The 23,039-nt window shown below is 49.7% G+C and overlaps 6 protein-coding genes across 13 annotated transcripts; 3 read left to right on the forward strand and 3 right to left on the reverse strand.

The window, feature by feature from the left end:
- Positions 1 to 222: 222 nt before the first annotated feature.
- On the forward strand, positions 223 to 3,167 carry lrit3b (leucine-rich repeat, immunoglobulin-like and transmembrane domains 3b). Of its 2 annotated transcripts, XM_088401103.1 has the most exons (6): positions 225 to 652; positions 925 to 1,299; positions 1,370 to 1,455; positions 1,540 to 1,836; positions 1,899 to 1,958; positions 2,133 to 3,167. In XM_088401103.1, exons 1-6 carry the CDS (start codon positions 543 to 545, stop codon positions 2,591 to 2,593), a joined length of 1,389 nt encoding a protein of 462 aa, XP_088257229.1. In that variant the 5' UTR covers positions 225 to 542; the 3' UTR covers positions 2,594 to 3,167. The 2 variants fall into 2 exon arrangements, with proteins under 2 accessions (XP_088257228.1, XP_088257229.1); XM_088401102.1 differs by having other exon boundaries at positions 223 to 652; positions 1,899 to 3,167.
- Positions 3,168 to 3,233: 66 nt separating this feature from the next.
- Positions 3,234 to 9,839, forward strand: enpep (glutamyl aminopeptidase). Its single transcript, XM_088401089.1, has 20 exons — positions 3,234 to 4,039; positions 4,375 to 4,516; positions 4,773 to 4,907; positions 4,985 to 5,105; positions 5,189 to 5,343; positions 5,701 to 5,814; positions 5,892 to 6,026; positions 6,102 to 6,167; positions 6,241 to 6,306; positions 6,378 to 6,538; positions 6,718 to 6,800; positions 6,889 to 7,025; positions 7,173 to 7,228; positions 7,314 to 7,464; positions 7,709 to 7,782; positions 7,865 to 7,969; positions 8,095 to 8,268; positions 8,375 to 8,515; positions 9,225 to 9,306; positions 9,466 to 9,839. The coding sequence occupies exons 1-20, from the start codon at positions 3,402 to 3,404 to the stop codon at positions 9,610 to 9,612; spliced, it is 2,883 nt and encodes a 960-aa protein (XP_088257215.1). The 5' UTR covers positions 3,234 to 3,401; the 3' UTR covers positions 9,613 to 9,839.
- rrh (retinal pigment epithelium-derived rhodopsin homolog) lies at positions 9,675 to 14,110 on the reverse strand. Of its 4 annotated transcripts, none has more exons than XM_088401123.1 (8): positions 13,981 to 14,110; positions 12,126 to 12,235; positions 11,687 to 11,877; positions 11,158 to 11,257; positions 10,846 to 10,999; positions 10,608 to 10,776; positions 10,348 to 10,526; positions 9,675 to 10,106 (listed from the first exon to the last, which is right to left on the reverse strand). In XM_088401123.1, exons 2-8 carry the CDS (start codon positions 12,232 to 12,234, stop codon positions 10,001 to 10,003), a joined length of 1,008 nt encoding a protein of 335 aa, XP_088257249.1. In that variant the 5' UTR covers position 12,235; positions 13,981 to 14,110; the 3' UTR covers positions 9,675 to 10,000. The 4 variants fall into 4 exon arrangements, with proteins under 4 accessions (XP_088257249.1, XP_088257247.1, XP_088257246.1 ...); XM_088401121.1 differs by having other exon boundaries at positions 12,117 to 12,235; XM_088401120.1 differs by having other exon boundaries at positions 12,117 to 14,057.
- LOC148384741 (cytochrome c oxidase subunit 8A, mitochondrial-like) lies at positions 13,188 to 13,854 on the forward strand. Its single transcript, XM_088401152.1, has 2 exons — positions 13,188 to 13,411; positions 13,558 to 13,854. Exons 1-2 carry the CDS (start codon positions 13,295 to 13,297, stop codon positions 13,645 to 13,647), a joined length of 207 nt encoding a protein of 68 aa, XP_088257278.1. The 5' UTR covers positions 13,188 to 13,294; the 3' UTR covers positions 13,648 to 13,854.
- On the reverse strand, positions 13,668 to 18,596 carry gabrg1 (gamma-aminobutyric acid type A receptor subunit gamma1). 4 transcript variants are annotated; one of them, XM_088401117.1, is made up of 10 exons: positions 18,386 to 18,596; positions 17,804 to 17,964; positions 17,574 to 17,641; positions 17,252 to 17,472; positions 16,995 to 17,077; positions 16,060 to 16,197; positions 15,729 to 15,881; positions 15,414 to 15,616; positions 15,137 to 15,328; positions 13,668 to 14,160 (listed from the first exon to the last, which is right to left on the reverse strand). In XM_088401117.1, the coding sequence occupies exons 1-10, from the start codon at positions 18,454 to 18,456 to the stop codon at positions 14,158 to 14,160; spliced, it is 1,293 nt and encodes a 430-aa protein (XP_088257243.1). In that variant the 5' UTR covers positions 18,457 to 18,596; the 3' UTR covers positions 13,668 to 14,157. The 4 variants fall into 4 exon arrangements, with proteins under 4 accessions (XP_088257243.1, XP_088257241.1, XP_088257240.1 ...); XM_088401115.1 differs by lacking the exon at positions 13,668 to 14,160 and having other exon boundaries at positions 14,385 to 15,325; XM_088401114.1 differs by lacking the exon at positions 13,668 to 14,160 and having other exon boundaries at positions 14,385 to 15,328.
- A 591-nt stretch (positions 18,597 to 19,187) lies between these two features.
- gabra2a (gamma-aminobutyric acid type A receptor subunit alpha2a) lies at positions 19,188 to 22,966 on the reverse strand. The gene is made up of 9 exons (XM_088401119.1): positions 22,511 to 22,966; positions 22,212 to 22,318; positions 22,006 to 22,073; positions 21,235 to 21,455; positions 21,086 to 21,168; positions 20,492 to 20,635; positions 20,128 to 20,280; positions 19,806 to 20,008; positions 19,188 to 19,690 (listed from the first exon to the last, which is right to left on the reverse strand). Exons 1-9 carry the CDS (start codon positions 22,573 to 22,575, stop codon positions 19,394 to 19,396), a joined length of 1,341 nt encoding a protein of 446 aa, XP_088257245.1. The 5' UTR covers positions 22,576 to 22,966; the 3' UTR covers positions 19,188 to 19,393.
- Between the last annotated feature and the right edge of the window lie 73 nt (positions 22,967 to 23,039).

Consider the following 23,039-nt stretch of genomic DNA (forward strand, 5'->3'; position numbering starts at 1 on the left):
CTGCGCACTGTAAAATAACAAACAAACAAACAAACAAACAAACAAACAAACAAACAAACAAACAAACAAACAAACAAACAAACAAACAAACAAACAAACAAACAAACAAACAAACAAAAACCGTTTTGTTCAACGTGACAGCAATTTTCAGTACGTGTTCATAACTTTATCTCCTTAGCTAGATACTCAACGATAGCCGATATACGTTGACGTTGAATACTTTAAAATACACGTGTAATCTGTTCCATCTTTGTCTTTAGCACTCCCCGCAAAAGATGCCACATTGTTTACGAAGCCGAAAGCGCTCCGTTGATAGATTTGACGAATTGCCTCGGTCTCGTCATCAATTGTTGACGTGGGTCTGCTTTTTATTATTTGTTGTCCTTCAAGTTTTAAAGGCTTGCCACCGTAGGATTACAGAAGTGTAATCCCAGCTAATCTGGGATTCAGTTTCACTCCAAAGTGTAGATGGCAAACTCAGACTGGACAATATGGAGATACAAAGGGCCTGCGGAGGAAGGACGATATTTCTTGAATGAAAGATGTATTTGCTGCTTTTCCTTCACGTCCTGCTATATCATTTGTCGGCGCTCGACTCCTGCCCACTTTTGTGTGCCTGCGTTTACGGGACCAGAGAAAAAGCTGACCTCAGGTTGAGTGGCACTTTTTTGCTCCTTAGCTATATCTAGCCTTTTGTGGGTGTGTGCCTCGTGAAGAAAAACGCTTCAGACGATGGTTGGATGGGACCCGAGCTTTAAAAAGGAACAGAGATGGAGGTTGCTAATATTTAGCAGGAGGCTATGTATTACGCAGAGAGGGACGCCAGGCCACGGCACGGCACGGCACGGCACGCACGGCACGCCAGGCCAGGCCACGCCACGCCCCCTTACGTCCCAATGTAACGGCTTTGTTTTTGTACGTCAGGTCGGTGCAATGCAGCGACTCGGGAATCTCAGCCGTACCTCTGGATATCCCCGCTGACACGGTGAAACTTCGTCTGGAAAAGACCTTGATTAGCAGGGTGCCCAGAGCGGCTTTCTTCAACCTGTCAGAGCTGCTCTTCTTGTGGCTCACCTACAACTCCATCAGCAGCATCCACCCCAGCAGCTTCGTTAACCTGAGAGCCCTGAGGGAGCTGCGTCTGGATGGCAATCTCCTCAGCGCCTTCCCTTGGGAGGGCCTGAGGGACATGCCTGGCCTTCAGACTCTGGGTCTTCACAATAACCGAATAGCCAGCCTTCCGTCTCACGCTGCCGTCTTTCTTCCCAATATCACCTACCTGGACCTATCCAGTAACAGGTGCGAGCAGACGCCGCTCCCTGGGCAAACCGCTTCCTCTTAGCTCCCTCCACTTTGCTCCTCTTTGCAGGCTGACGACGTTATCGGCCCAGATGTTGGACCTTTGGTTCCCGCTTCTGGGCCGACGAGGGAAATCGGCGCCGAGACGGATTTTGGGTAGAAAGAGAATCTTAACGTGGGGTTTTGTTTCAACTTAGCCGCCAGCTAATCGTCGTCCATTTTGCTGGCTGCCGACCCCAGGTCTCCATGACAATCCGTGGTTGTGCGACTGCCAGATCTCCCTGATGGTGTCATTGTCAATGTCCCCGGGGAGCCCGGTGGTTCTCATGGACCAGCTGCTCACGTGCAGCGCATCTCTGGGCGCTCCGTCCGGGATCCCGCTGTCCAAAGCCCAGCTGCCCCGCTGTAGCAGACCCTCCGTCCGGCCCGCGGCCGCTCGAGTGGTATCGCTGCTGGGAAGTCACGTCATTCTCCGCTGCGACGCTACCGGCTACCCCACGCCGACGTTGACGTGGCTCAAAACTTCCGACGATGCCGGTAAGGCTTCCAAACGGTCTCGTCGAAGCCGCCAGTCTAAAGCCGCGCCATTTCCCTCTCAGGTTGCTGTCGACGGGACGTCGCGGATGACACCCGAGCAATGCCCAGCCATTTGAAAAGTTGTAAGATGTGGTATTTGCCCACCCGCTTTCATTTTTACAACCCAGCCGAGGCGGCCGCGCACGTGGCTATTGTCACAGGCGCAATTGCATTTCCTTCCTACCATGTTGCTCTAATTTGCATCCCTTTGCTCAAAAAAGCAGCCCACTCTGAGCCGGCCGGCTTTGCTGTTCTAGCCATGCAGGGATCCCCTCGAGTCGGCGTGCGCTGGTCAATCATCAGCTTGGACGACTTGGCCCTCAAGGATGCCGGCGAGTATCGCTGCCGAGCTCGCAACGTGGCGGGAATCTCGGAAGCTCCGGTTGAGCTGAAGGTGGTGGGAGCCGCGCAACTCTCCCGACTCCCGAGGAAGAAGTCCCGGAAGACTCCGCCCGAGCCCAAGCGGGCATCCGACGGCGGAAAGTTCAAACCGAATCAAAGCGCGTCTCTCCGGCCCAGGCTGAAAGACAAGCCGTTCCCCCGAGCAGCTCCTCAAAAGAACCGCACGCAGACGTTTGCCGTCATTGTGTCCCAATCGGTTCCCGGTTACCACAAAGGGCGCAAAGCAATCTTCAAGAAAAGGACCCAGAAAACAAACCCACGTCGATCGGACCTGACAATTCCACATTTATGGACTGTGTCAAAGCCAAAAGGATGACAATTGCTCGACACGGAGACTTTCAGTCCAGTTGTTCCTGCAGACAGAAGAGAAAAAAAAAACACATTGCAATTTCCATCTCTTTGTATGTCTTGACATGTGAAGAAATGGACAATAAAGCAGACTTTGACTTTGAAATCAGCTGGCGTCCGCCCGACCCCTAAGTGAGGATGAGGAGGTGTGCGCGCACCGGATGGACAGACACTCTTTGTGCCAAAACCAATAGTCGCTCGGGTCTCAGGATGTCAAGCAAGCAGAAGCAGGGGAACGGTGTCCAAATCTGCCGCTGGGTTCCGCGCTTCCACCCCGAATCACGGTCCAAGCGCCACCACGCATCAGTCTGACTTGTCAGCCATGTTGTAACTTGGATGTCAATAAAGTTTGCCTCTTTTTGCCGCAGACGAGGGCGGGCGCTGCCGATTGATCGGTGCTTTGACTTTTATGAGCATCTGTCAACCAAATGCGATTGCAGTAGCACGGAACGGCGCTGTCAGCACTCTGATTTGGAATGTCTTCCTTCTGTTGATGATTATGTGAAGCATGTCACAAGTGCAATAAAAGAGCAATCGAGTTACGTTTGGAGGAGTCAACGTTCTTTCTCCACACATGAACTTCAGCTCTGGCAGATTGCTGGATTTACTAGAGGAGGCGAGCGCCACGACCAGAGTGTCTTGGCAGGCACAGCACGGCGCGGCGCGGCACGGCACGGCACGGCACCCTGGGATTCTTTCCCCTCCCTCACTTGCCTCTCGCCAGCCACTCCTTCGAGGCCAGCCCGAGATCTACAACTTGAACATTTGAGAGCGGGATGTCCAGCGGCGCCATGGACTTGGAGCGGGAGAAGCGCCGGTACTGTATCCGCGGCAAGCACGTGGTCATCATTTGTACCACGGTAGCCGTCTGCTCTTTGGCGCTGGGTCTGGGGGTGGGCCTCTCTCGCTCCGACACCACCGGCACGCAGTCTACTGCGGCCCCTACGGCGGAGCCCACCTCGCCGCCGCAACCCGGCGGGGGGCCTTGCCTGCCTTCCGCCGACAGCAGCGGCGATTGGAAGAATTTCCGTCTGCCCGACTTTGTCAAACCGCTCCATTACGACCTGCTGCTGGAACCGGACCTGCTCCGCGATACTTACACGGGCACGGTGGATATCCGAGTGCAAGTGGACAGGCCCACCCGCCACCTGTGGCTCCACATCAGAGAGACGTTTGTCAGAGAGCAGCCCAGGCTGAAGCTGCTGGACGGCCAGGGGGGACACAAGGATGTGCCCGTGAAGGGTTGCTTCCAATATAAGCCGCAGGAGTACGTGGTGGTGGAGGCCAACCGGGAGCTGCCCGTCACCGGCCCGGGGGAAGTCTACGTGCTCACTTTGGATTTCCAAGGCTGGCTCAACGGCTCTCTGGTGGGATTTTACAGAGTCCTGTACACAGATGAGGCAGGAGTCAGCAGGTACGTTTTGAAGCATCGTGGCAGGCAGGCAGGCAGGCAGGCACAAAGTCTTGGCGGAAATGGCGGAAAAATGCATACAAGTGCGTAAGCCGGCGGCTTGACCGTTTCCCTGCACGTAGTCCGTTCGCAAGATTGGCGCCACCGATCACGAGCCAGCGGATGCCCGCAAATCGTTTCCCTGCTACAAGTGCATAAGCCGGCTTGACCGTTTCCCTGCATGTATTCCGTTAGCAAGATTGGCGCCACCGATCACGAGCCAGCGGATGCCCGCAAATCGTTTCCCTGCTCCAAGTGCATAAACCGGCTTGACCGTTTCCCTGCATGTATTCCATTAGAAAGATTGCCGCCACCGACCACGAGCCAACGGACGCCCGCAAATCGTTTCCCTGCTTTGACGAACCCAACAAAAAGGCCACCTATAAAATCTCCATCATTCACGACGCAGCGTACGGCGCTCTGTCCAACATGCCGCTGGAGGTAGGCGCTCAAGCTCGCCGGACAAAATGTGCCAACTATTTCTTTTGCGCGCTCCCAAAAAGCATCAAGCGTGTGCCATCAACGAGTAATGTTGGCAGCGGGTCACTTTCCGCTGGAGCCAGACGGCCAAGCAAGTCCGTCTGAAAGAGGCCTGATTCCGATGTTCAACCCATTTCACGCCTTCTTCTCTTTGGACGCTGCAATGACAGAAGCTTGGAATGAATTTTGCCGCTTATGATGATCCATTTCTGCTCAGAGCGCCCCTGAACCTCTGCCTGGCAATAGAATGAAGAGCTCATTCCAGAAGTCCATTCCAATGAGCACCTATTTAGTATGTTTTGCTGTGCACCAATTTGCTCATGTGGAAAGAAGATCTGCCCGAGGAATTCCAGTGAGTTCATTCAGCGTTGTCGCTTTACACTCGACTGATTGGACTCCATCCAGAATGCATTTTCTTTGCCTCCCTAGTTGAGAATCTACACGCAGCCCAGTCAAGTGTCCACTGCGACGTACGCAGCGGACACCACCAAAATCATTTTTGATTACTTTGAGGACTACTTCAATATGACCTACTCCATCGCCAAACTGGGTAAGATTTGATGGTCGGTCGGTCGGTCGTGCGCGCGCCTGCCGTGCAGTACGGATGTGGGAAGGCGCGCTTGTGTTTTGTAGACAAGATAGCCATCCCTGACTTTGGCACCGGGGCAATGGAGAACTGGGGCCTCATCACCTACAGGGAGACCAACTTGCTGTACGATGCCAACCAATCGTCCTCCTACAATAAGCAGAGAGTTGCCAGCGTGATCGCCCACGAGCTGGTTCATCAGGTAAGCCGTGCTTGGTCTCAAAGCGAGACCAAAGACACGCTGCTCCATTTAACAGAGTTCTCCGCAAATGATTGGCATCTTTTGCTGTTGTTGTGACTCTTCTTATCGTCAAGGATTTGCTCGAGACGATGACAGACTCGATTGTTATCGCAGCTTGGAGTATTGCTTTCTCAGATAAGCAGATAGTAACTAGTCCGTAAAACTTTATGGACTGAGCAGTCAGTTTAGAGAAGGACGACTGCGCCAGGGCTAAGGACGGGCGTTTTTTTGGGGGAAATGGAATAAAGTTGTGCAAATTTGTGCTTGCTTGCTACCGTCTAATAAAGAACATGAGTTTGGAGAAATGTCTGATTGCAGTGGTTTGGAAATATTGTGACGATGGATTGGTGGGATGACCTGTGGCTCAACGAAGGCTTTGCCAGTTTTTTTGAGTACATCGGCGTGGAGGAAGCAGAGCCTAGCTGGGGCATGGTAACCGGGCAGCCAAAACCAAAACCAAAACGGCCACTTTTAAGAGCTCAACGCACTGAGTGCTGTCTCCTACGCAGCGGGACATTATGATCATCAGCGACGTGCTTCCCGTCATGGTGAACGACGCCCTCCTGTCCTCCCACCCCATTATTGTCGACGTGGCGTCCCCCGCGGAAATCACCTCCGTCTTTGACGCCATCTCATACAGCAAGGTCTGAGCACGGAAAAGCGTTGCATCACACTGAAGATGGAGCCATCCGCCGCTTTTCTTTCTTTCTTTTCCCTAGGGAGCATCGATTCTCCGCATGCTGGAGGACTGGATGGGGAAAGAGAAGTTCAGGGCTGGCTGTCAGGTTCGGCTCGGACCTTTGTCAAATTGTCATATGTCAATGGTGAATCTGACTGAAGCCTTGTGTGTCTTTGCAGAAATATTTAAAAGATTACTACTTCAAGAATGCAAAAACCAGCAACTTTTGGGCATCTTTGGCAGATGTGCGTCGAGTCCGTCTCGGTCACTCGAATCCCTTCCCGCGGTTAAGCAAAGGACCTTTTCCTCCCGATAGGTGAGCGGCTTACCGGTCGGAGAGGTCATGGACACGTGGACCAAGCAGATGGGTTATCCAGTGCTGGACCTGACGCAGGTGGCAGAGGTGGCCAAATTGAGCCAAAAACGTTTCCTCCTGGACCCTGACGCCAACGCGAGCCAACCTCCTTCGCCCCTTGGGTAAGAAAAACACACATGACAATGGTCAACTTGGATCAGGGAGAGAAAGAGGATGTCAAATCACAACGATGTCAAACATGCGCATTCCCAGAGGGCCTGGACGTCAAGTCTCTTATTCTGAATGGGGAAGCTAGAGGCAATACCACGTACCTCATTGGTGCCTATTTTTTTGCCCCCAGATACAAATGGACTATACCCATCAAGTGGCACTCTGTGAAGAGCAATAAGAACATGACGGCCATGTTCCACAGGAGTAGCGCAGGTAGCTTGCTGTCTTTCCCTCATTCCTCATCATTCCTACAGCATAGTTTCAATTCACCCAAACTTTTGTTTTGGCCGATGTCTTTCAGAGCTCGTTCTAAAGGACTACTCGCCTTCGGTGGACGGCCTGTTGAAGATCAACAACGATCATATCGGATTCTACCGAGTCAACCATGAAGATCGGATGTGGAACGAGATCAGCCGTCAACTTCAAAGCAACCACTTGGTACGCTCGGACTCGGCTCGAGCTCGGCTCGGGCTCGGCTCGGGCTCGGCCCGGGCTCGGCCCGGGCCGAGCCCGGGCTCGGACTCGGCTCGGACGGTCTGTGACGACTTGTGGCGTTTGCGCCAACTTTTCTTCTTTCTCAAACAGGAGTTTGACGCAGCTGATCGCACGAGCTACATTGACGATGTGTTTGCGCTAGCAAGGTCAAGTAGGAGACAAAATACGTGACACCTTGATGATATTTCAAGGGCGTACAGAGCCGAATGTTGATTTGAACTGATTGTGCAGGGCGGACTTGATGGATTACGGCCACGCCTTCAATCTTACCATGTATCTCCCAAATGAGAGGGACTACATCGTATGGGAACGGGTGGCCGCCTCCATCGCCTACGTTCGGGACATGCTGGCGGACAATCCTGCTCTCTATCCAAAGTTTCAGGTAGGTCGTTTTGATCTCGTTTGGCCGAGAAGAGGCAAAGCTCGATTGAAGTGGCAAGTGGGGAGGGAGCCTTTGTAATAATTGCAATCAACAACAAATGGGAAGACCCCAAAGTCACGGGTGACAATAACGGCACGCGGGGCTTTTTCCTAACGTATGGACAAATCAAACGTTACATACTGTAGAGCGGGTGTCACACGTTTACTGTTCCCATCCTGACTGACGCTCATGTTTGTCCCCACAGAAACTGTTCCGTCATCATGTCAAAAACATCTCATCTCGTCTTGGATGGAAAGATGAGGGAACACAGGCAGAGAGGTTTGGCAAGCTCAGTGCGTGCGTGCGTGAGACTGTCGATGATCCTGTGGCCTCATTGATGCGGGCTTGCTATTTGTGTCAGGTTACTGCGGGAGACTGTGCTCAGCATCGCTTGTCAAATGGGAGATCAGGAGACGCTCAACAACGCGTCCGCCATTTTTGAGCGATGGATCGATGGAAGTCTCAGGTTTGTCATTCTTTTCATTTCGTATGTGTTGACATTTGACTGTCTCAGCTGCGGTCGCAACATTGTGAGCACCCGCATCAATGTGGTCAGTTGGTCGCAACTGAAAAGGGGATTTGATTTTCCAGCAACGTCGCCGTGAACCTGAGGTTGCTCGTCTATCGTTACGGCATGAAGAATTCTGGCAACGAGGCAAAGTGGAACGTCATGTTTGAGCGCTATCAAAACACCTCCTTGGCTCAGGAGAAGGACAAGTTGCTGTATGGGCTGGCGTCGGTTCAGGATATAACGCTTCTTTGGAGGTAAGGGAAATAGTATCGTCCACAACAAATGCAAAGCAAAGCAAAGCAAAGCAAAGCAAAGCAAAGCAAAGCAAAGCAAAGCAAGGCCATTCTTTTTGACAAACAGGCTCCTGGAAGCCTCCAAAGACCAGAATGTGGTGAGGAGCCAGGATCTGTTTACTCTGGTGACATACGTGTCCTACAACCCAGTGGGTCAGAGCATGGCCTGGGACTGGGCCACCCTCAACTGGCAATACCTGGTTAACAGGTCAGTATTGGCACGGATCAAAAGCCCAAGCCAACTTATTGTTGCGATTTGGGACAAGAGCTTACATTTGAGCGTTTGACATGCTTTTGATTGGCTGTGTACAATGACAAAGGCCTTCTATTTATCTCTCCATGACCTCAACATTTGGCAGCAAAATAATGTCCGTCATCCGACGAGCGGGATGCAGTAAACCTTGGCTAGATAAGAACAAGTGTTAAACAGTAACACTTCACAGCACCAATGCACATTGCTCATAAAGATTAAAAGTGGACAAGTCAGTGTTGAGAAGTGATAAAAGACTCACCAGAATGCCTTCATTGTTCCAGAAAAAGCCATACTAGATGCTCATTTGCATTTGTGCTCCTTTTCCTCTGAATATGCTGTTGGACACAAGAAGCCAAGGATCCGGTGATCAGGTGACATTTCATTGCACAGCGCCCAATAGCCTGCAAACGGATGGAGCAGCTTGAAGGGAAGGGAAGGGAAGGGAAGGTGGCTAGGAGAAAGAACAAAGACACGGGCATCAGGCAGGGTTGGAATGCAGCAGGTAACAAGCGGGAGCAGCTGACGGCACGGGCCGAGGGAGGGAGGGAGGGGAAGTTGGCCACCTGCGGCACGGCCGCGTGACACTCGTTGCGCGCCGTACTCTTGTTATCAGACCGCTGAGCACGTGACCTGTATTCTGTTGATGATCCATTTTCTTTTCCAGATACACCATCAACGATAGGAACCTCGGCCGCCTTTTGAATCGCCTCTCCGCCGATTACAACACAGAGCTACAACTGTGGAAGGTTAGGAACAGCAACAAATGCAGCTACATTGCTAGAAGAAAGCAAAGACTTTTTTTCCCCTTCAAATGAAACTTCAAATTTGCTCCATGAGCCACCAGGGAGAGCGTTTCTTCTGACAGTGTGTGCGTGTGTGCGCGCGTGTGTGTGTCGCTCTTGCAGATGGAGCATTTCTTCCGTCTGAATCCCAACGCTGGTGCTGGGGAGATGCCGAGGCAGCAGGCACTGGAGACGGTCAAAAACAACATTCGGTGGATCCAGACCAATGAGCAAGAGATTGCAGCGTGGCTCTACAGCAATGTTGACTAACTCAGTGACACATTTCAGAGAAGTCAACAGCTTTTGAAAATTCCCCCAAAAAATCCAGATGATTTCAGACCATCATTTATGCAGCATGATTTTGAATTCACAGGTTCTTTGTCTGTATTTGTCTCTGTCTGTATTCATGTCCAGAGAGTGATGAAAATGACAAATGACATGGGTCCATGTTTCTCTGGAGTGCAAGCGCCATCCAAAATAATCATGACATTGTCACACTTGCTTGCCTGGTCTGTCCCAAGTTTACACCCGCTCTCTAATTTCAACAGTAGTAATCACCGATAGTGACTCATCCTGTGCCACTGATACATTTCACTATTCATGCCCTAAACTGGATTTCGGCTCTACTAGGTTGTGAAGCGGTCCTGAAGCAGCCATCTCACTGAGCCAGATGTTGCTGAGAACTTGTCATAGGAACCTGAGTATTGATGGTGATTCTTTGTCTGGTTTGACAGCGGATCATGCCAACGATGGCTCTTCGGAACCTGCGTGAAGGAAGGGAGGGAGGGAGGGAGGGAGGGAGGGAGGGAGGGGGGGATGGATGGAAGGAAGGAAGGAAGGAAGGAAGGAAGGAAGGAAGGAAGGAAGGAAGGAAGGAAGGAAGGAAGGAAGGAAGGAAGGAAGGAAGGAAGGAAGGCAGGAAGGCAGGAAGGCAGGAAGGAAGGAAGCTCAAGTTAACTCACCCCCATTGTTGGGAAAAAGGCACGTCACGGAGGGAAAACTTACTTTTTGTTAGCAATGACATAAATGCAGGGATTGTAAAAGGTGGAGGACTTGGCAAAGAGAGGCGCGATGATCGCCATGGGTGCGGGAATTGTTCTGGGCTCACCAAAGGATGCCCAAAGACACACCACGGAGTACGGAGACCAGGCCACAAGGAACATTACGATCATCACGATGGACATCTGCAACGTGACACAAACGACACGCATGTGATGAAAACTTTCTTGGATCACACACAGCAAGAAGAGCAATCGTCTTTGAACCTTCGTTACATCCATCTGATCCGACCAATCGACATTCGTATTGTCTAGGCGGTCGCTCGCTTTGTATCTGCTGACTGCGGCAGACACGTTGTAATAGCAGTACAACATGACGGACAGAGGGAGCGCAAAGTTGACAGCAATCACCGTCATGGTGTAAGAAATGAAGGATCTGTGGAGCAAAAAGAAAAAAAGGGAGGGGTTGTACGGCTGGGAGGAAATAATCACGCAAACAACTCACGCGTCATTGTGCCGCCAATTAATGGTGCATGTAGCTCCAGTTGGATCTGGGGCATAGCCAGCCCAGCCCACGATAGGCATGATGGACCAGAACAAAGCATTAAGCCACGCCGCCAGGATAAGCAGATTGTACGAACGCACCGTCATTTTCTGCCCTGAAGACACAAAGGCGTGGGCAAAAAGAGATGATTGCTCGATTGATCCATCGATCCATCGATCGCGTCTACTTCTCGGCCGGCGACGCATAGTCCGTGGGCTTTCGCAAAAAGTACTCGCTCACACTGAAAATGGAGAACACAATAGCGGCTGGTACCTATGTCCGGCCTGCAAATTGTGAGGTATCGGTCGATGGCCACCACAGTCAACAGGCCGATGCTAGCCATGCCGAAGAAAATGTTGAGAGCTGCATAAATCTGAAAACAAACACAATTGGATCAGACAGGCTATGACCTCCGTGCTTGTTTTTGTACTAGGATAAACTGTAATTGTGGGCGACATTGGCTTTTTTGCAGACAAACAGACGCAGACAATTATTGACAGGCAGAGAGAATAGGCTTGCCCCAGCTAGATGGATGACTATTAGGTGCCCGAACGGAACAAAGAGAGAGGGAAAGAAAAACAAAAATCTCAGGCGACTCAAGATAATGACCCCCCGCCGATGACTGGTGCAGTAATACAATAATCATGGATAACTTTTTCAATAGTACTCTCTTGGTTTTGAGAAATGAGTTAACGGTTAAGCGGACGCAGTTGTTTTTTCTCTTTTAACAGACAGAAGGAGTCACAGAAGTCTCGTCAGCATCTACAATATGTATGGACGTGTGTGTGTGCGTGCCACCCACCTGACAACCAGTGTAGCCAAATTTCCAGCTTCCATGGATATCAGAGGCAGCTGACATGGGGTACCCAATGCCTGCTACTCCAATGTCCGTAAACGCCAGGTTTATGATAATAAAGTTGGTAGCCGTGCGGAGCTCTTTAAACTTCACAAACATTAGAAGGACGACAATGTTGCTCAACAGACTGATGATGCCTGGAAAGAGGAATGGTGAAAAGATACATTGCATTTCATTTCATTCGGTTACATTGAAGCATCTATTCAATTCACTCTACTATTATGATAGCGCTATGATTTACCCTTGTGTTGCATGACGTAAAGCAGAAAACACAAGTTTGGAAAAACAAATGACTGAAGATCATTTCATCGAACACAAAACATGACTAAGAGTATGAAGAATATACATGACAAAAGTCCTAAAGTCAATACTCAACTGTTTGTACCTGCAGTTATGAGATATGCAGCCACTATGTTGTGCTCCAGCTGGGAAAAAGAACTTTTTCCTCCATAGGGTATCTCATTCGAGGCATTGAGCCCAGAGTCAATTCCCATTCTAGGAAATGTCACTCACAAAGTAAGGTAAGAACGGAAAAAAAGAAAATACAATTACAAAGAGGTCCCCAAATTCCAGAATGCTGCTCAAATCGGCTAGTTGTATTATAATGAGAGGAGGTGCGCGTACAAGGATGAGGATTATCACATGCCAATGTTCCCGAGTTGCCAAGTAACGCTCGGCAATTTGTTCAGAACACGGGCAGCAGGGTTCCGCTTGAGACGATTACAGCTCACGTGGCATTTTCTTGCAAATCAGGCCTTAGTCACAAAGCTTGACACAAATGCCCAAAACGTGTTAAAGGTACACAGCGCAAATACCAAACTAGAAGATAAAATGACAACGGAAAACAAATGCATATATATTGGCCTTTCGTCCCATTGAGGCCTTCTTTTGGTGTAAATGTCTTCTTGTCTTCTTTCCTGACATCTGGATTTGGGGGCGGGGGGGGGTTCCCCTCATTTTCGTGTTTCGCTTGATTTGATTATATTAAATGCCGGTTGCTGCTTTCCTACTTTTATTTATGGTGTGTCAGAGTCTTGAATTTGAACTGCTGTAACTCAAGTGTAAGTTGCCGACTTTAGATATTATTTGAAAGCTGTAAAGATTGGTTCGGTCCGTTTGTGTAGAGCTATTGCCATTTCATAATATACTGTACGTTTTCTAGCCAGTTCAATGGTTTTAATTCCTCCCAAGTACACAGTAAGATAACTACATCTCTGACAACAAAACAAGTAGCGTGAAAATCGGTTGTTATTTTAAAGTCCGCGCTCTGTCGACTGTGAGGTGGATGGGCGAACTCTGCACCAAGATGGCCGCTCCGTAGCAACGTTGCGACAGCGCGCAGAAGACATTTAGTGTCTGGCGCTGTCTAGCTATGGTTTCCGTTGGCTTCCATCGTTCCCCCACCCAGACAGTAGGCGTCGCTAAAGAACAATCAGGAGTTCCGGTGCGGCAAAGAAGGGAAGTGACATCAGCGGTGAGAGGCAAACCACAGCCAACAAGCTCTATTGCTAACGAGAGGGAGGACGCGTCCGTCATCACAGAAAACAAAGAACTATGTCTGGCCTTCTGCGAACCATCTCTTGCCGTGCTGCACCCGCACTGCGTGGACACGGTGTTTGTCTCAGGGCAAATATCAACACTCGACCTGCCAAGGAAAAGATAGGGGCTGTGGTAAGTTCACGATTGGCCTGACATTCCGTGTTAGCTTGCAGCCGTACGCAGGCTGTCCTTGACGGACGAGGTCACAAGTGACGTTTTATGAACGCAGTCTGCTTTAAAGTATCATTTGTGACAGTCACTTTGGTTTTGGCGTCCAGGAAACTCTGGTTGGATTGGGTTTGTTCTCCGTGGCCATCCTGGGGCCATCTGGATGGATCCTGGCTCACCTGGAAGACTACAAGAAATAAGGAATTGGACAGTTTGCCTGCCTGCCTGCCTGCCTGCCTGGCGTGCCAAGGCAATATTATCCAGATGGATTTTCAATCTGTTGTTGCAACAATGTAACCCCTCCAGGCCCAAGTCATGGACAGGAAAAGGTTCCAGGACGATCATCACTCTCCATATAGTTCTGTGCATATGTTATTGTATGTACAACAATAAATGTTAAAAATGAATCTTTTGTTTGCTTGAATCATTTGACATGGGTTGAGAAAAAACATTGGCCTGTGGAAAGGCACTAGGGATGGGGGGCTAGCAGACAGATGTATTTCTATGATACATAGTTTATTCATGTCACTCACCGCAGCAGTCTGTTTCCCCAAATTCTGCATTTCTGCCGCGTCTCCGAGCATTGCCGTGATTGTTGACACCTGCGCCAGACGACGTGCCTCTGAGCAAAGTGTTTAAGCGCAGGAGGCGGGCGGGCAGGCGTTCCGGCCGGCGGGATACGTGACAAGATCACGTGTTTGTTCTTTTCTTTACTGTAAAGGTACAATGGTGCACTGAGCAGTGAGTGTGGGAAAGGTTTATGTCGCATTTAAAAAGTGTACTGGACCACAATGCAACAGAGGATTCATGCGCAACTATGACTCGCATAATGTGGTATTTCTGAAGGTGGACCCAAGGAAACCCAGTCCCCAATTGACTCATGCCACCTAGTGGCCAACAGGAAACACGACGTGGTGGACGTTTCAAGATGACGCTGTTTACATGTCGAAATCAGTTTTATTTAGGTTTTCGTTTTTTACCAGTGCTTCTGGAACATATTTCCCGCGAAAAACGAGGGATGATCACTGTACAGCTAAAGCTCGATTGTATGGGGTCTTTGGGTTCCGCAATTTGGGAATCCTCCAATCACTGGCGCTAAAGTTTACGTGCTAGTCATTTGGCTTTGTACGATCTTTATAAATATTATATATCGGTCTTTATATCGTGCATTTAAAATATTACTTGTGTGTGTATGTATATGTATATATATTCATATTCGTGACCAAAACGAAAACAACAGAATCCATAAATCGCATAGAATGGAGCTTCAGCTGTATATACACACATACATATGGAATGAAATTTGTGACGAGATTAAGGGTCCATTCTTATGCAAATGTCCCCCCCAGAAAGTCAACATTCTGATGTAGAGGAAAAACAAACAGCCTTTCACGGTGCGTATGAGCCATTCTTGTTTTCATTATACCCAGAAGAAAGCAGAGCCAATCTGGGACGAGCATACATGATTCATTTTGTCGTCATCATCATCAAAAGAAGCAGTTTGATAGTGGGACAAGACTCATTCGATGACTGTCAGAATATCCCATTCCCTGTCAAATGCTTGGCCGGACAAAACTCCGAGCCCGCTTTCTGCTTTTAAAGATAAAGATAGCCTATCCAATAAACCAAATTAAAAAGGCCAAAAGCTGTCGGGAAGAAGATTCGGGAGTAAGAATCGATCTTACTCACTCGCACGTGCATCCTGTTTTCTCGCCAGGCACCTGAGCGACAGTCATCAAAGCAGCAGAAGAAAGTCGCGCAGTCTTTTCCGTCCAGACATTCATAGGCAAAGTCGTCCTGGTCGTCGTGATAGTGCATGATGTTGTTCATTTGCAGCAAGGATGCTCCGGGACGGATATTGACCAGACTCGGTGGCTTCTGCTGTTTTTTGGGAGACGGCAAAAGTTGCACGAATAGAACCGCTCTTCTGATTTCATTGTGTTTGTTCCCTCCCCCTCCCACTTACGTGTGCGTTGTTTTTGGCTTTGGACTTTTTCGTCTGTCTGTTGCTGGTGAAGTAATGCAGCGTTCCATATTCCATCAGAGCGGCAAAGGTGAAGATGAAGCAGACGGAGACAAACAGGTCCATGGCTGTCACATATGACACCTTGGGCAAGGACTTTCTGGAGATGGTGCTAAGGGTGGTCATGGTAAGCACCGTGGTGATTCCTGAAAGCCAGATCACATTGTATGTACGTATTAGGAGCACCACCGGTGCCAGTGGCAAAGCATTGATATTTTGCATCAATATTTGGGCGGGGGCGAAGAAAACCTATCGAACCTAAAGATGTACGAGCTGGGACAGCATCCTTGTTAATCCAGAAAGAGACCCAGGACAGGACCACTATCATGCTACACGGAATGTACGTCTGGATGGTGAAGTAACCCATTCTCCGACTCAGGTCAAAAAAGATGGTCATGATGACATATTCCCCTGACCACAAAGTAGAAACATGTGCTTCTGCTAAGGAATGCACAATTGTGAAATCAAAGGCGAAAGAAAGCAAGAAAGCAAGCAAGCAAGCAAGAAAGCAAGCAAGCAAGCAAGCAAGAAAGCAAGAAAGAAAGCAAGAAAGAAAGCAAGCAAAGACAGAGCTCAAGTGGTTTCCTACCCGACTGGGTGTGCGCCACGTCAGAAGTATTTCTCATTCCGACAAATGCAAACTGGTAAAGTCTCCAGTATCGCTGGTCAGCCACCTCCACCGCTCGTCTTTGCCACCGGTATAAAATCTCCGTCCGGGGGTAACCGTCTATAGAAGAGCCCGGCCCGGCCAGGCCCGGCCAGGCCCCCCCGCAGAACACACAGACAATGAATCCGACAGGAAGTCAAATCTCTGACAGAAACGGTGCGAGTCGTGTCACGCGAGTCAAAACGTAGCATTCACCATGGCAAGTGACAAGCTCATACTGGTCAAATTCGATCAAATGAGCATAATGACTGAAAATAAAATCAGGAATAGTGAGGCCAATTCAGACTCAATCCAGCAAACTCCAGCCTTCTGTGTTGTGTGTGAAGTGAACAAGACTCGTTTTGGGTTCTTCTGCAAGCACGTTTGGGAAAAGGGATTTTCTGCTCATTTGCTCCATTTGACTTGAACTGCGATACAGCAAACACGGAATGGTCTTTGCATTTTACCAAGACACGAGAGGCTGAAGCACAAGATATGAATGAAGGGCGACAGACGCAGACAGACAGACAGACAGACACGCAGACAGACAGACAGGCTGGCAGGCAGGCAGGTACACAGACAGACGGACAGACAGACAGGCTGGCTGGCAGGCAGGTACACAGACAGACAGACAGACAGACAGACAGACAGACAGACAGACAGACAGACAGACAGCATGAATCAGACGGCTATAATTCATCACGTCTGTCAGAGCTTCTCTCCTTTGCTCGGCAAATGATAGTTTGAAGCAAATGGATCTTTTGGCTGGCAAAGAGACAGGCCTAGCCCGTACGCTAACTAGCCCAGCCAGAAGCCCTGGTGGGCGGCCAGGCAAGCTCAAGAGTCGAGATGGGAGGGGGAGACGCTGGAGCACCTACAGCTTGAAAACTCCAGCGGACACGAGTGCTCATCCATTGGAAAGTTATGCAGCTTAAGGTAACACTCCGCATTAATAGTCAACCTGACAAAAAGAAAATTGTGACAGAGAAGAGGCAAGTCTCAGCAGTGCTTTTCCCTGTCAAATTGTGCTCACCTACAGTAGAACAAATACATACAAATGGCCACACACCAAAGCAGCACAGACAACAAATTGAGTTTTGGCAAGCATTTGCTCTCTCTGTGCGTCTTTCCTTACCTGAGCGTGTACATCACTCTGCCGTTGCCCCACAGCCTGAGCAGGCGGTTTGGCGTGGTGATCCAGTGGGCGTCGGATTTCCTGGAATTTCTGAAGAATGTGTCGGGAATCCAGATTTTGCCTACCATGTTACTGTTGAGCATGAGGAGCTTCATTGAACTGTTGAACTTGAGTCTGCCGTCATACCACGTCTGAGCAAAAAAGATGTCGATGGTGTATTCCTGGAAAAGCCGTGAAGCCGGAGCAGTCAACCGCAGACAGACAGGCAGACAGACAGACAGACAGACAGACAGACAGACAGACTGTTTGAGTAACGTCTCACCATGTTGATGGGGTCGACCGGTCCAATGCTGTTGACGTATACGGCTGTCTCGATCACCGTCGGCCTCACTAAAGAAATGAGCGCAGACGGGCACAGACAGACAGACAGACAGACAGAATCTTACGCATCTCTTTCAATCATACCATAATGTGTTGATGCATTTGTCAACAACCGCGAATATTTGAAGTTCTACTCTTCTCAACGCTTCATCCAAATTGAATTGTACTTGCCCCCAATGTCAGGTCGTAGTTTGTTGTCATAGCCTTGCAGAAGTTTATTAAGTATCATGGTCACATCGCTTTCATAGACCTTAGGCGATAGGACCCAGGTCTTATTGATGGCTACGTCCTCATAATCCTCCTCCTCTTGTTTGCCAGGCTGAAGGGCCACGCTGCAAGAAATGAAAAGATCTCAATCCAAATCTATACGACGTGTTGATTTCAAAGCGCCGCAACTTCAATATCTCTGCATTGATGTAGGAGCCTGCTTCCCTTAGGTTGTTTTCGAGTCACCCTGAAGCCTCCCACCATATGACATTTTACTTGCGCCGTAACGGTAATGATGCACAACAATACGGAGAAAAGAAGGGGGGGGGGGGGAACAACCCAACCCAACCCAACCCAACCCAACCCAACCCAGCCCTTGGCTTTAACAACCAAATGAGTCCCAATCATGGACTTACTCTGTCACGCTTCTCGTGCCTGCACTGTAATTGCAGACAGCAAGATGCAGCGCCGCTGTGCATTTTCTAACCTTGACAATCAATGTTCACACGGCGGGCCTAGCCTAACACGTTGTCGGTGCACACTTACCACAATCCGAGCACAGCAAAGAGCACGCACAGGCTCATTGCGTGCACAGCCCTGACCAACAAAAGCCTCATTTGCCACGCCGACTCGTTTCCAAGGAGACCAAGAGGAAAATTGGAGCTGTCTCTTGTTGGGCTCTTCCAAAGATTCGGCTAAATGTTGCCTTAGCGTGATGAGGAAGGTACATCCATGATCCTTGCGGAGGAGGGAGAGGAGGAGGAGGAGGAGGAGGAGGAGGAGGAGGAGGAGGAGGAGAAGGGGGAGGGAGGGAGGCAAGATTGAATGAGGATGTTGCTAGGGGCTGCTGCTCCAGCTTCCCTGTCGCTGCCGGATTCTCAATCAAGATTGGATCATGGAAACATGGTCTGTTAGTACTACCAAGTGTATATATATAGTTTTCAATAGCAGGAAAAACAAATCACCAAAGATGTCTTTTACAAATCCAAGAGGTAGCCAGCCGATGTGTGATTGGATTTGAATGTCAGCAATTAGCATAGAGGATTTGAAATCCTGCCTTCCTGCCTGCCTGCCTGCGTGGCTGCCAGCCTACCGTGATAACACGACATCCATTACTTCATTTGGTTCGAGATGAGGAGCAGTGTCCCAATACAGCAATGTGCATTTGAACAATCGTGCCATGCCTTTGCTACCTTGATGAAAGGTGCCCGCTCGTCACTACCCATGACGCAGACAAGCGGCGGCGGCAATGAACTGTATTTGTTTCCATCTGCGCTATTGTTTCAACGCTTTTCCTCTTGGTCCAAATCCAAGAAATAATAGCCAATGAAATTTGCTTCCCCCAAAAATTCATTGTGTCATTCATTTAACATCAAGCAAGTCAGACTTATTTCACAATGTACGTAAGTATCCAACATTTGTCCGCTTTGCAACGGTGCCGTATTCCTAAAGTTGGAAAAGTCATCAACGAAAGGGTTAGGATGCAAGGGATGATACGTGCATTTCGTACGCCAACGGCTTTTGACCGGACCACACCCGAAAAGTCCCCGGTGCTTATTTGGAACGATCCCCGTCGTTAATAACGGGTTCTCTGTTGAGGTAGGTGGCCCAGTAAACAAGGTTAAAGGTACCAAAGAGCACAGGGAACATGATACGGGAAATGCGGTCAATCTTGCTGACACTGTTGAACGTTTTCTTGTGCACGCCTTTCTTCTCCGAGGAGGCCTTGTCGGGATGGCTGACGGAGGAGCACTTGGAGACGGTCGCCAGCGTTGAGTCTTGACTTATATTAGGAGCGTAGTTCGCCACGGCCACGGCATTGTTCTTCCTCATCGCGCCCGATTCTTTTTTCTGCGGGGGAAAAGCGGCCGTTGGATTCGTTGTAAATCTTCCTGGACGAGTCAATCGGGCGGCCCAATGTGTCTGAAGCATCACACTGAAGGTATTCCAGCGCCCGGTGTCGTACCTTGTCATCCACCAGAGTCTTTCCGTCCCAGGCCCAGCCTCGCTTGGTGAAGTAGTTGACGGTGGCAAATTCAATGAGCGCAGAGAAGACAAAGGCATAGCACACGGCGATGAACCAATCCATGGCTGTGGCGTAGGCCACTTTGGGCAGTGAATTGCGGGCGCTGATACTTAAGGTGGTCATTGTCAGCACCGTGGTTACACCTGCAAGAAAACGCAGCCAGCCGGCCGGACGGCCAACCGGCCAGAGTTCGGACCGCTGCTTTAGGCGCTGCTGTGGCATTTCCAGTCCAAGTGTTGCATTCCAATCCGTGTGTACTCACCAAATACGGTTCTGGCCGGAACGGACTCTCGATTAAGCCAAAAAGAGACCTGGGAGAGGATGACGGTCATGATACAGGGCAAATAGGTCTGGATCACAAAATAGCCAATTTTCCTCTTCAGGTGGAAGTGTGCCGTCATGACCGTGTATTCACCTGAGTTCAAAACAGTCAGCAGAATAGAATCGCTTCAAAAACATCACTATGACGCCATTCCTTTTCAGAACAACATATTCCGTAAAAGGGACTCCGATACGACATCATTTGTTCGTACGTGCTGAGGAGTCCTTCCAGAATTGGAGGACAAATGTGAAATAATCCGCATACAAAGTACCGTTTCGGACTCATGGAGAGAAATCAAATATACCAGTGCTGGATTGAACGGTCTCCTTTCCCACCGTTTGTCCCACTAAGTCATACTGGTTGAGTCTTGATCCGTCAGCTGCCACGTCCACTGACTGGGAAGCATTTCGAGTCCAGATGTAAGTCACCTCAGACTTTGTGTAGGCATCTGAAGCAGCAGAGGGAAATCCCTCATTACATTTCAACTGGAAAAAACGCATTGACCGATTACCTGCAATCATCTCAAATACATTACAGCCTCATTCCTAATACGCTGTAAGGTGGGCAGGCAGGCAGGCGGGCGGGCGGGCGCAGGCGGGTGGGCAGGCAGGCGGGCAGGCGGGCAGGCGGGCAGGCAGGCAGGCAGGCAGGCAGGCAGGCAGGCAGGCAGGCAGGCAGGCAGGCAGGCAGGCAGGCAGGCAGGCAGGCAGGCAGGCAGACAGGCAGGCAGACAAACAGACAGACAGGCAGGCAGACAGGCAGGCAGGCAGGCAGACAGACAGACAGACAGACAGAGACAGACAGACGCGCCCTGCACCACCGCACATCATTATGTCTGTCTGGGAACATTCGAGCCCAATTGACAATTCATGTTCAACATGTTTTGGTTGACACTTACAGCTGCCAAACTTCAGAGGACACGAGTGAGAGTCCATGGGAAAGTCTTCCAGGTGCATGGGGCACTCGGCTTGAACCGTCAGCCTGGGAACAAGAGATCAGGCCGTGCGGTCACGGAATGCGCAGATGAGAAAAATCAAAGCTAGTTACCTCATGGTATAGAGCAGCGTTCCATCCTCCATAATCCTCAGCAGTTTGTTGGGCATCGTCATGTTATGGGCCACCGACTTCTTGCCGTTGTGAAAGAAGGTATCGGGAGTCCAGATCTTACTGGCCATCAAGTTGTTGAGGGGAAGGATGTTCATCGGCCCGTGAAACTTTAATCGTTCATCTTTCCAACTCTGACGGAAGAAAACATCCACTGTGTACTCCTGAAAAAGCAGAGAGCCGCAATGAATGACAGAAAAGAACCAATGATCTTACTGAGAGCAAAAGGTGTGTGTCGGAGCCAGAAAGTCGATACACAGACGGAGTGAAATGATGATCTGTGTTGCAAGTTTGATGAGGAGAGGAACAATGAATTTCACATGAGTCCATCTTCCTATTTCTGCATTTTGAGCCTGCATTCTCGTCATCCGTGCCATTTAGCGGCCACGCTACCGTCCGGTGGGGAGAAGAGAGTTTGCAGCAACTCAAGAAAGCTTTTAAGGGATCAAGAGGTGTGCGTGCGTGCGTGCGTGCGTGCGTGAGAGAGAGAGACAGAGATGGAATAAAAACATCAGGAGGAAAATGGCTGCATGACCACTCTGCAAAAGGAAGGAAGCAATGATGGAATCAAACCATCTTTTGAATTGACGCCAGCGACTTCATTTCAGCGTGTTCTTCATGAGGCGGGCGGGGGAAACACGACGGGGACACAAACAGTCGCACGCCACGTGAACTAGCAACTGAACCTTGAAGTGAACAACACACCGTACGTACCATGTCGGTGTCCGACACCGGGCCAAAGCTGGTCACGTAGATATCCGTCTTGACTTCTGTGACTCGGTCTGCAAAATACCATTGCTTTCAAACAGCAGTTGATCAAAAAGCATCAAGGTGGCAAAAGTCAGCAGCAGCCACATACGCACTACATGTATTTGATGCCACTTTCAACATCAATACGGAATGAATGGAACAATGCTCACCACCCAAGCCAGGTCTCAGCCTGTTGTCATAGCCATCCAGAAGACTGTCCAGGATCTTAGTGAACGTTGCGATGTCTTTGCGCGTCGCGTCCGAATCACCTTTGGACCTATCGGTAACATTTCTCATCATATGACAAACACCCGCATCTGATCCAGCACCAAAAGGAAGGCGCCTTCGCCTTGCGCAGGACACGCTGAGCCCTTGAGCACGGGCCGTCAATGGCTTTTTCAAAGGAAGGCCTACATCGACGCAAACATGGTTGATATGGATGGTGCAAAAATGACTCAAGGGTACTCACCGCGCGTGCAATGCGCTTGCGTACACCAAGACGCTCATGAGGTAAGAGCGCCACGGTCCTCTCATGGTGACGGACGGGGCTCGGGAAAGAAACGTCAATATGGCTTCTGATGATCCAAGCTGCCCACCTGAAAGGCCAGCACTCCAAATGAAAGGAGTGAGGAAAAGAGATACTCACCACTCAGATCCTCGCAGCTCATCCACCTGAGTGCAAGATGAGCAGAGGAGTGAGGCGCTCTTAATAAATAGTCAGCCAGCCAGCCAGCCAGCCAGTCAGCCAGCCGGTCGGACCCCGACTCCCTGATGCGTGAAGCCAGGGCTCCATAGAATGTGCATTCATTTTTAATCAATGCTCACTTCCACACAAGTGGAAAAAACAATGAATTATTAAAGAAAAGACTGACAATGTGAAGACTTTGATTTTATATGTCCCTGATGTTTTGTCCTTTCTACTTTAGTCTTGCTTCTATGTTATGTTTTTTTTAACATAGACAGACAGACAGACAGATCAATCGATCAATAGATAGATA

This window comes from Syngnathus floridae, chromosome 16, assembly GCF_059516105.1.
Source record: "Syngnathus floridae isolate MCC-2025c chromosome 16, RoL_Sflo_1.0, whole genome shotgun sequence".
NCBI lineage: Eukaryota > Metazoa > Chordata > Actinopteri > Syngnathiformes > Syngnathidae > Syngnathus > Syngnathus floridae.